The sequence below is a fragment of the Lycium ferocissimum genome, chromosome 2, assembly GCF_029784015.1.
Source record: "Lycium ferocissimum isolate CSIRO_LF1 chromosome 2, AGI_CSIRO_Lferr_CH_V1, whole genome shotgun sequence".
Lineage (NCBI taxonomy): Eukaryota > Viridiplantae > Streptophyta > Magnoliopsida > Solanales > Solanaceae > Lycium > Lycium ferocissimum.
The window spans coordinates 38,060,693-38,073,116 of NC_081343.1; the positions used below are offsets into that span (position 1 = coordinate 38,060,693).

The 12,424-nt window shown below is 36.4% G+C and overlaps 1 protein-coding gene across 1 annotated transcript; it reads left to right on the forward strand.

Moving 5' to 3' along the window:
* Positions 1–6,850: 6,850 nt before the first annotated feature.
* Positions 6,851–12,195, forward strand: LOC132036346 (uncharacterized). The gene is made up of 5 exons (XM_059426669.1): positions 6,851–7,095; positions 7,172–7,375; positions 7,572–7,857; positions 7,960–8,398; positions 11,933–12,195. The coding sequence occupies exons 4-5, from the start codon at positions 7,966–7,968 to the stop codon at positions 11,980–11,982; spliced, it is 483 nt and encodes a 160-aa protein (XP_059282652.1). The 5' UTR covers positions 6,851–7,095; positions 7,172–7,375; positions 7,572–7,857; positions 7,960–7,965; the 3' UTR covers positions 11,983–12,195.
* Positions 12,196–12,424: the final 229 nt, after the last annotated feature.

Here is a 12,424-nt window from a genome sequence, read left to right on the forward strand (position 1 = left end):
GAAGGCTGGTCGTCTCCCCCCCCCCCCCCCCTACTGTGGGCATGAGCACGGCATCCAAAAAAGGATGTCGGTACGAAACAATGTGCGAGTATGTAATGCTTCATAATATAACAAGGGAACAAGAAGATAAAATAAAGATAAGAAGATAACGGGGTGCGCTTGCCTCTTGGTGAGGTCATGCGTGCATACTCGTAAAATATCATCATATCATGTATTGCTGCGGAACGTGCAGCCTGATCCATATATCAATATATATTGTCGTGGAACGTACGACCCGATCCATCACCCATATAGCTCGCGTCCGGGCATCCCGCGTCCGGGATGATATCATAAGATACCAGCTGATCGGGGGCTATGCGTCTATAGCGCCTCACCTCCCCATGTCCCCTATATAAATATACATATCATATACATACATAGTATACGTAGCATGCATGAAAGCCCAAATAAAAGTGCTCTTTATCGGAGTGACGTAAGGTCGGGAATGTTACACCTCGAAAAATTTTCCGTTGATGCACAGTGAATGGGCTAATGAAGAGTACGAGGTATACGATGTCTAGATAAGTAAGGAATAGCGTTTGATGACCTTAAGTAAGATTTCAAAGACACTCGACGTTAGACGAGAAAGATTGCCAAGAGAAGGCCAAGCTTACGATAAGTATCGGAAGGAATCCATGAGTAACGAGTTAATGGTGACTTAAAGAGATTATGAAGAAGAGTTATAACGTCCCTTAGATTGGTATTGAGGTGTTAGATAAGTGCCAAGAAGGTTCCATAAGGATTGGAGATCAAAACGAGTCGAGAACAAGATCGGAACCTTTGGGCATTATACGGCGACATCTTCTTGGCCGTATAAAGATACGAGCCGTATGTCCGGCCGTAGTTTCAGCCCAAAATGGCATGACTCTACGGACCAAATATACGGTCCAGACATACGGCCCGTGAAAATTATACGGACCGTATGTTGGTCCGTATATCCGAGTCGGGACAGAATGTTGTATTTAATGAGGATTCAAGTTTATTTCATTTATTTTCATCTTTCACTCCCTTCTCTCTAAAACATCTCTCCACACTTCTCCCACAAGTTTTCAAGTAAATTAGTGTTCAACTTCATCAAACCAAGTGAATCAAGTATAAGAAACCCATTAAAGTTCATCCAAAGCAAGAATCCAAGTAAGGGAAAATCTAGGGTTTTGCTCAAGTGGGATATTTGCACCCGAAGTTCAATCCAACACCCTCTAAGGTAAGTTTTATGATGTTTCCATGTCGTTTAAAGTATTTGGAAGATGAAACACTTGGATTACATAGGAGTATAAGAAATGGGCCATGCATGGCTGAATAGTATCACTTTTGAGTAAACGTGTGGAATGAGATATGATTCTTGATGCGTTATGAATATGATCACGTTATGAATGATATTGAGAGTATGGAAATCGACATTGTATGTGAATTAACGTATTGTCGAGTTACGACTGTGAATGTAGAAAATTGAAGTGAATTGTGAAGTAAGGGTAATGTAAATGACTAAAGGCTATTGTGATGATATTGTGAATGTTATTGTTGATGTTTGGGAGTTGATATGTAATACGAGGGAGGTAGTATAAATAAAGGAGATGCTGTCCGATTTTCTCTAGAATTAGTCATGAACGCTAAACGCTATCCATCATCTAATATGAGTATGCACTTCAATGAAGGTAGAACGTGAGCTTTGAAGAAGAACGCTCAAGTGATAGAATAGTTGCACGAAAAGGTATGTAAGGCTAACCCTTCTTTCATAAGGCATGGTCCTTTGGCCAATTGTTCATCTCTTATGAGTCCATGATACTTTCTAATGATCTTAACTCGAGAAGCTATTAAGCCAATGATGCTCAATGATATGATTGTACTAAGTCCCTTATACGACGAGTAATACCCTACGGATAGAAGGTAATGAATGACGATAGTAAAAAGGCTAAAGATAGATGTGAGCTTATACTTATGTGTGCCCGTGGAGGCTATTGTAAACAGAGCTTATATGGCGGGTAGAATATAATGAATATGTATGTGTGCCCGCGGGGGGCTATTGTAAACAGAGCTTATATGGCCGAGGTAGAATATAGTAAGTATGTATACATGTATATTTATATAACGATGCGCGCACACCCACTGCGGTTGGGTACGAACAACAGGCAAGCCTTGGTAGGGCCGGGTACGTGAAACAGTAACCTTCGTGGTCGGGTATCTATATAAATGCTATGTATATGACATCTGTATGAGTACAATTATGCTATGTATATGACATCTGTATGAGTACGATTATGCTATGTATATGACATCTGTATGAGTACGATTATGCTATGTATAAGACATTAATCAGAGCATGAATATGATAAGATGATGTAAGTGCCAAGTGAGGGCTATATATATGCAATGTATATGATATGAGTAGGAATATGAAAGGAGATATGAACACGAGTACAAAAATAGATACAAAAAGGTAAGTGAGCAAGAATACGAATGTATGTACGCGGGTACGGAATAGAAATGAAACGTCCCTATGAAAGGCAGGTAAGTGCTATGATGATGATGCTATTATCTCCCATCTTGTGATATTTCATATGTTATCCATTATGCCCCTATATTGATATTGATCATGCTTTACATACTCGATACGTTCTTCGTGCCGACGTCCTTTTTTTTGTAGACGGCGCGTCATGCCCGCGGGTGGCCGGGAGACCGATTTGATCCATAATGTTGTATTATCTCGGGGACTACATAGCGAGCTCCGCTTTCATTCGGAGCTGCGGCTTTTGGTATAGATTCTTTTGTGTATATATTCATGGGCACGGCGGGGTCTGTCCCGCCCGCTACGTTATGATATGATGTACCCTTCTTAGAGGCTCGTAGACATTGTGTATGTGGTTAGATGTGTTCGGCCTTGTCGGCCTATATTTTGAGATGTTGTTTGATCGCCTTGTCGGCGCATGTACATTTATGTGGGTATAGATGCCATTGTTGATATAGAAATGTTGCTGCCCAATGAGACTAGAATGATGATGCATGAAAAGTATGATATAATTATGTGGCTCACCTAGAATTTGATATGTGAGTACGTGAAGGGGTGCCCGGATGTGCTAGCACCGGGTGCTCGTCGCGGTCCTCGGATCGGGTCGTGACAGGGAACCTCCGATTATATTATGGCGTCATCATCATCGTTATGTCCCACCTTGAAGGAACTAATATCATAAGGTGAGACAACAACGAAGAATAGCATCAATGAAATCATAAGCATAGAAACATCGACATCATGAAGTCATCATTGTCATCTTTATCGTTATAGAACGTATCTCGTAAGAAGCTCTCAAAGTTCTTCAAACTTCATCTTTAAGGGATGTAAGAAGGTCATGGAAGTATAAGGAAGAAATTATGAAACAAGAGTCATGCCTTTGAAGGAAAGGGGATAGCCTTACATACCTTTGTATCTCCTTAACGACGTCGACTAAGAGCTCTCCTTCCGGCTTACAATTCTACATACAAAGGGGTTCGTACGAAGGTTAGATTGTTGAAGGTATACTTAAGCCTGAACTAAGCGAATAAGGCTAACGAAAATTGGAAAGCATTTCGTTTGTTTCAACAACTTTCCCTCAAATAATAAAACAACTCCCAAACATCATAGCAACGCCCATAATATCATAATACGTAAATTTCCTCAAATTAAACATTATTCAACTTCCAAATTCATTTCCGAGATCCTCCATGACCATAACTATAATACAGCTTCATGTCTATCGTGCACATAATACTTCCTCAACATCATTAGCACCTTTCATACTAAGATTATACTCATATTACACCATGAACCATAACTCAACTACTTTTCAACCCAACATACCATTATTTGCATACTTAAGCTCATATTCCATACTTGTTTCTAATTCAAGTTCTTCAACTACTCAACACCATTACTAACATGAAACAATTGTAAAACTCACCTTTGGTAATGTAGAGATGATCTTTGAATGCAAGTACTCCACTTGAGAAGAACTTAACTCCAATACCACAGAGATTCTCAACTTCTATCCACCCTAGGGAGCATTTACACCCTTGATTCTACCAACTTTTGATGTTTGATCTTTGATTTCCCTTCTTGGATATGTATTAGTGTGATATGGTGGTTTGTAGAGGTTTTAGGAAGGTTGTAGAAGTGAGAAGTGAGAAAAATAAGAGGAAACCGTGTATATATAAAAATAGAGTTCGGACCCGACCCGAAACCTACGGTTCACTATAACGGACCGTACAATTTATACGGTCCGTATATTGGACCGTATGTTTCCTCACACCCTTCAGTCGGAAGGGTTCTACGATCGGTATACGGGCCGTATAAAATATACGGTCCGTATATATGACCGTATAATCCCCAGTGTTTCCGAATTCATTCTCGTCGCTTCGTTTGGTCTCGAATCCTTATGGAACCTTCTTAGTACTTGTGTAACACTTCCTTAACGATCTAACGGACATTATAACTCATCCTCAAGACCTTACTAAATATTCGTTAGTTCGATAACTATAAAATCCTTCCCAAGCATAGCTTATACTACGCTTCCATGACGAACATAGTTTCTCCAAGTCCTATGACTCAAAAATCTTATCGCATATACATTAGGGCTGCCAATCACCCTCTTATAGTCATGAAGGTCTCGTATTCAATTTAACTGACATTAGTCTACTCGCGACGCAACGACATGAAATTACCGAGGTGTAACATTTTTTTCGAGATACCTACATGATGGAGTAAAGACAAGGTTCAGTACGTACCAAATTGAGGATGATGAGAGTATTCAAACAGAAGGAGATGATTTGTCACCTATATTCCCTAAGATAGGCCATCCACTCGGAAGTGGGAAGTAAAAGAAAGTAGAGATTTTTAAAATGGATTTATAGTCATCTTCTGAAGCACATCGATATGTTCTATTTAATGCTGGAGAAGAATTTTATCAAGTAAGATAAAATGTATATGAATCATTTATTTTTTTGAACTTAATTTATTTTTTTATTATAAGGTACTTTAAACTTCAATATAAATTCCTAATGATTGAATTTGAAATATTCATACTTGCAGGGAACATAAGAATCTAATTGATAGTATTATTATAACAAATGCGTGGACAAGGGGAAGGAATCATAGTCGAGAATTGGGCAATTGGTTCAAAGAGAAAGTTAAAAATGTCGAAGTGCCCAATAATTTAATATGGCTAGCTAAAGGGCCTAATAGGCTGGCATCCAAAAGACACACTGGATATTTCATTAACGGATACCAGTTTCATACAATAAATCGGGATTCCTCACGCAAGTCTCAAAATAGTGGAGTGACTTTATCTGCGACAACTGATAGTTTTGCTAATGCTAGGGATCAAAATCCAATTGATGGATAGGTTACCTATTATGGAGCTATTCGAGATATCATTGAGCTTGATTATTACGATTGTTTTAGTGTTATACTATTTGAGTGTGATTGGTTTCATAATGAAATAGATGAATATGGTTTAACCCGGGTGTACTTCAACAGATTATGTAGTACAGATGACCCTTTTGTGTTGGCTTCTCAAGTGAATCAAGTTTATTATGTGGAGGATCCAATTGAGAAGGATGTTTACTATGCAAGGAATAAAGTGTCTATTGATTTGTATGACTTGGAGGAAGAGAATTGTTCTAATATAGGAGACATATTTTGAGGGGAGCCAAATGAAGACATTGGTCCCTCAAATAGATTACTTGATGTTGACATTAGGTGGTCTAGAGAAGATATCCCCGTTGATGTTGTTGATATGCCATCTGATGCCAAATTCTCAGAAGATATAACTATGGAAACATCGAAAGAGGAGGATGATTTTGATGATACTGATTGGGATTGGATGGAGGCGGATGATTAAATAAGGAACTTCTGTTAATAGTGTTGACATGTTTTTAGATTTTGTAAACTCCCCAGTGTTAGCTTAAATTCCAGATACTGGTTCTACAAGAATATTTTTGCCTTTCTAGTACTGGAGCAACAATCTGCTTTCTGTTGTAATCTGGCATCATCCCCTGAAATGAAAATATTTTACTTTATCAAAAAAAAAATAAGGAACTTCTAAAGTTCTTTTCAATTTATATTCATTTTTATTTTAATCTTTTTTTAGTGAGTGATAAATGCCCTTTCCTCAAAAATACTTATGATTATCCTTCTTATTTCTTTCTTTCATTCGTTCTATCTATTTGTCTGGTGTCTTTTATAATGTAAGATTTAAGTGATTTCTGTATATTTGGCTATTCAAAGAGCATGCATGTAAGTTATAATAATCAATACCACATAGAGATTTAAGTGATTCTGAATATAGAAATGGAAGATTTAAGTAACTTACGATATATCTCTATTTTTTCTAGTTCATTATTTGTTGAGTGGTATTAAAGTTGTGTCTAAAGCATTATATGATTTTAATGAGTGTTCGTGATTGATTACTGCTATAATTTTTCTTCTCTAGTTGTTGTAAAAGAGAACCTTTTGTAATGTACATTGTTGTTGTTGATCTTCATTAGCTGTCTAATTTAGAGGGTCATACAAAAACAAGTGCAACAAGTGCCTCAGAAACAAGTTGTACAGGAACGAGTGCAACAAGTGCCAAGAGATTCTTCCACCCTAGTAGCAAAAGCTACACATGAAAAAGGGCAACAAGTGCCATTGGATTCCACCACTCCTACAAAAAATGAACGATCTGGAGAACAAGGCAAGAACATATAAATTTTACTTCTAAATGTTGAAAACGTATTTTAATCATAAACTAACTTACATTATTGATTTGTTGTTAACTTTGTTTTGTATTATTGTAGGCCCCTTGGCTCAAAAAAGAAAAAGAGGCCCAACAATAATGCAAAGTGTACATGGACGACAAGAACGTATGACAATTGTGCTGAATAAGCACAATCAACCCATTAGTCCGACTAAAGCTATTGTGAAAGAGTTGGGTAGCTTCCTCGGCACACTAGCAAGGAATGCAACGCTTTGTCCCCTTAATATATACATATGATTGAAGGAAAATAGATACAAATTTGAAAGACGATATGTGGAAATATACCAAGGTTTAAGTTCCTAATCTTTTAAATTTTAGTTAAAAACATTTCGTATTTCTTTACTAACCCCAGGAACAAATTGCAGGAGAAGTATGATATTCCTGATCGTGCAAAAGAACGGACTTTGGATGCAATTAAAAGTGCTTGGAGAAGGTATAAGCATGATTTGAAGAAGGATAACTATAAAGCCTATGCTAATGACGAACTTCAAATGGCAAAAAAGCCTCCACAAGTTTCAGAATCTGATTTTAAGGATCTACTCAAATATTGAAACTCCAAAGAATTCAAGGTAAGATATAAATTATGACCAACTTTCTGGTCAACCTTATAGAAGATTTTGATAAATTTTGAAATTCACGAGATTATTCATGGTTGTTTAGTTGTTCATGCTGCTGTAAAGGGAGAAGGGACAACTTATGTTCATTTATATTCTCACTACTTTTATTCCTTGTTTAAATAGATTTCATTTATTCATTTATTTGCAGAAAATGAGCGAAACAAACACTGAGAATCGAAAAAAGTTGAAGAATCCACATACTGTTGGTAAAACTAGTTTTGCTGTGATCATCAACGATTTTGTGTGTTCTCTTCTTAATCATTAAATATGAAATTTTTGTCATTAAAAGATTTTTGATACCAACTTTCATGTAATTAGGAAAAAGATAAGGAATCACCGAAGATCTAACACTTAAAGAGATCTTTGTGGCTACAAGATCAAGGAAACTTGGTCGATCATACAAGGACTCTAATGAGGATACAATTAGTGAAATTGTAAGAATTTTATTTAATTTCCATATTGTTGACATCGTTTATTTGTTCTTATTGGCTTAGTTTTATTTACTTGAATTCTCTTCTATTGAATTTGATTTTTAGGTTGAGATGGAGAAAATACAAAGTCAACAAAGTGAAGATGACAATCAATCAGTTGACGCATTCACATCAGTCATGGGACCTGAACATTCAGGGCGAATGAGATTATATGAGCGAGGAGTTACCAAAACTAGTTTGAAAGGGAAAGGAAATTTTAGAGCCTCTTTAAGTGCTAATGATGAGATGATGAATAAAAAAATGGAAGAAATGGAGGAGAGAATGCATCAAAGGATGGAGGAAAAATTACAGCAACAAAAGACAACCATATGTCAGGAAGTTACAGTTGACATCCTTACACGACTTAAACATATGTACCCAGGACTTCCAATTGATGCTGACATGTTGGCAGCATTGTGTGCTCAGCCTCCGGGAGAAGGTACCTCTGTGCCGCAAGCAATTTTTCAACCTAGCAATCGACCATCTGCTGGTAGCACCAATCAAGGTAAGGGTCTTGCTATTCTAGTGCTTATTTCTTACCCATTTTCCTCTTCCGCTTCTTCATTTTCTCTGTTTCAATTGGACTTTCTCATGGAATTGTCACTATGGATAATCAGCAAGTTGAACTAATTTGCAATTTGCACTAATTCACAATAAGTATAGATAGTTGGTTTATGTCACTTGTGTAATTTGGCAAGGGAAATTAAAAATTCAATTATGTATTTGCTGATAAATTGTCATTTAGTTGTTGTTGCAGTGTTTTGTCCAGTTTTACTGCTATTTCGGTATGGTTTTCTTGCTGTTTTGGTCCAATTTTGCTGAATTTTTTGGTCTATTTTTGCTACAGTTTTTTGTCCAGTTTTGCTGCTATTTTTGGTATGATTTTGTTGCTGTTTTGGTCCAGTTTTTGGTCCAATTTTGCTGCACTTTTTGGTCTATTTTTGCTGCGGATTTGTGTCTTTTTTTATTGCAACTCTTGGTCAAATTTGGGTGTAAATTTGGTCTATAATTGCTGCAGTTTTTTTGTCCATTTTTGCTTTAGTTTTTTTGCATTTTTTTGGTATGATTTTGCTACTGTTTTGGTCCATTTTTGGTCTATTTATGCTGCAATTTTAAGTCTAGCTTTTGTGTAAAGTTGATTCACTTTCTGCCATTCTTTTGTCCAGTTTTGCTTCAATTTTGATGTAGTTTTTTGCATTTTTTGGTCTGATTTTGCTTCTGCTGTAAGTGCTAATCAGCATTTACTTTTGTGATTAAAGTTGAACTATGTAACAGACGGGAGACCTAACTTACACTGATAGAACTCCCAGAATACTTATTTCAGGATATTCGTAGTTGCTAATTTGAAAGACGTCTTAGATAGTTAAACAAAGAAAGGAAAATTCTTCACTAAGGAATCAACATAAAATACTCTTAGCCATAACTACAACTTATTCAAGTTCAAATTCAATAAAATGTGGATTTACGCTGTTTGATTCTCTTCAACATACAAATAGGACAATAGAAAAGGAAATCAAAACAGAACAGTTTTCCTTATAACATTTGTTTGAACCAAAGAGGACTAGAACTTAGACAAAACAAAAAACTCATATAATCAAGTAGAAACTTTCCAAAAAGGGCTTGCATATCAAGGAAATTATTTAGATAAAGGGTATGAAGAACTACAATAGAATGATTTCGGGTATGAAGAACTACAATAGCATGATTTCTTCTTACATTAATGTTAAAGGTTTCAAATTCTGACAATTTTTTATTTCTTGAATCTAGGAGAATACTCATTTGCCTAATATTATAAGCAAGCAAGGCACAGTTTTGAAAAGAAATGCCAATAAATGTAGTACCAAACAACAATAATAGAAAAATGGTTAAACATGTTCGTTGTGGCCCTCTAGGAAGTAATACACAAGGCATCCAAGCTGAGGCAATGTTGCTGCAGTTTTTTTGTCTATTTTAGCTGCAGTTTTTTATCCAATTTTGGTGTAAAGTTGGTCCATAATTATTGCAGTTTTTTTGTCCAGTTTTGATGTAGTTTCTTGCATTTTTTGGTTGGTTTTGCTTCAGTTTTAATGTAGTTTTTCTGCATGTTGGTCTAGTTTTTGTGTAAAGTTGGTCCACATTTTTCTGCAGTTCTTTTTCTGCACTTTTTGTTCTTATTTTTCTTTTATTTTAAATGCCTATAATCAGTATCTACTTGGTTAATAATTGCTTTTATAGTGCTTTCTCTCAGAAATTTCTTTAATTCTTTCATTTCGTAGTGTAGTTAGTTATCTTTAATTCTGTGGATTTTGTTGAAGTGGTAGGAGCTTCCACATTTTTCTTTGCCTGTCTCATTGGTAGTTGCCTTGGAACAAATTCCTCAATCCTGGGACCTTCACTAGTTGGTATTGCTACTTGTAAATTTCCTTGGATCTTTGAGAGTGCATCTTGCTGCTACTTATGTGTAGGTACATTAGGACTTTGAGACTGTGTATTCTCCTTTCCACGTATTTTAGTAGCACTTTGTTGTTTCTTGGCACTGCTTTTAGTATCCTGCACTGTATCCTTCTCCTTTAATGTAATTTGCTGATGAAAAGTGACCAACTGCAGTTGGATAGCCTTCTGGAATTTTGTTCACATCTGCAGCTGCATCTCTCTTGTTCTCACCATCATTATCCTATACCTTTGCAGTATCATTATCCTGCACTATTGCAGGACTCTTGTCCACCTCTTGGCTAACTTCTTGCAGACTTGGAACTGCATCTATTTCTTGCACCTTAGTACAGTTGTCTTGTACATTGGTGCCAGCCTCCACCTGGTTTATCATAACCATTGTGGCATCTGTAACCTTGTCTATATTGTTAATAGTTGTATTTGTCCCAAATATAAACTTAACCCCCTCTTATGAGGACTCTGAAGAATCAAAACATTGTTCCTGACCCTTTTTTCACCAGAACTTTCACCCTCTTCCACATCCTCCTCCATTTGGTCACTCCACAAATTTTTATCCTCATTAAAACCAGTAAAAAAAGTGGTTGAAGGGACCTGTTCACAAGCCTTATTGACAGTAACTTCAACTGGTTTGTGAAATGAGGCAGACTCCAGCCATTGCTTGGTAGATTTAGGTGAATTTCTCTTCTTTCCAGGGATAAACACAGTTGCATTAACATTTAAAGGTTTCTCCATCACAGTTGCATTAAGATTCAATTGTTTCTCTGCATTTCCTTTCTCTTTTGTCAAAACCAGTTGTTTGTTGCTTGCAGTATTATCACCAACAACATTATCAGTAACTGGAGCAATATGCTTTGCATTCTCTGCTACAACTAGTGCAAGAGGAACTGATGGAGCATGCACATTTAAATGCGTATCAACACTTTTAGTCACCTTTGTAATCTTTTGAACCATTGAAGCACCAAGTGTAGTAACTTGACAACCATTAACAATTCTTGGCACCTCTGAAGCACCTGCTGCTGCAGCCAGCTGCTTCTGTATATTGTTACCACCATCTACTCTCTTACTTGGAGAAAGCCTAACTGCATCAACTTGTAAGTTTTTCTCCACACCAAACACAGATGTATCAACCACATCTGGAGCAGCAGCACTAGAACCATTCAACGGAGCAATTTCATTCTTTTCCATCACTAGTTCTGCAGAAACCAGTTGTTTATTGGCTTCCCCATCTATCTCCTCAACTTCCAGATCATCTTCCCCATTCCCTAGTGCTGCAAACTTGTTAGTAGTTTGTAAATTGTGCTAAAAAATTTCTTTGCTATTAACATTGTCACCTCTTGTTGCAGGTAAGACCAGCTGTTTTTTCCCTTTATAAGCATCAGTCTCTCCCTCTTTTGATAGTACCAACTTCTTGTTGCTTGTAGTATTATCCACAACTTCTTGTACTAGATATTCAAAGGTATTTTTTTCTGTGCCATTTACACCATGAGACTGCCTAGCATTATTTCCACTCTCAACAGTTTGTTTCCTTTTCCCATTTAGGATTTGACGCAGATCACCTTTAATTTAACTCTTTATTTTGGTTAATAACTTTTTTTATCGTCTTTTGTAGGTAGAGAAAATGAAGAAGAGGAAGATGAATGCATTGAAGATCTTACTTGAGAAAATTGGTTGAAAGTTGTAGAAACTTCAAATATTCTAGCTCTAATCTTTTGTTTTCCAACATATTGGGACTTGTTTTGTTTTCTAAACATTTTGAAACATGTGCTAACTCTTGAAAACAGTTTTTGTATATTTTGTTTCTATAGATATTATGAGCTATGATTCCTCTTATTAATTGTTTCAACTTTCAAGATTATTTTATTTGGTGGGTAACTATTTACATTTACAGCCAAATATATAATATTTTGTTGCTTCTGTAAAACTGCTCCAAAACTACTTAAACTGTTGCAATAGATTTAAAAGAACCGTTGCAATAGATAATAAAATCGTTGCGGTAGTCTTTTGGAAAATTGCTACAATATACAAAACCGTTGCAATAACCATAAAAACTGTCGCACTAGTTCAAATAGACCGTTGCAATAACCTCTATTGGAACGGTTTA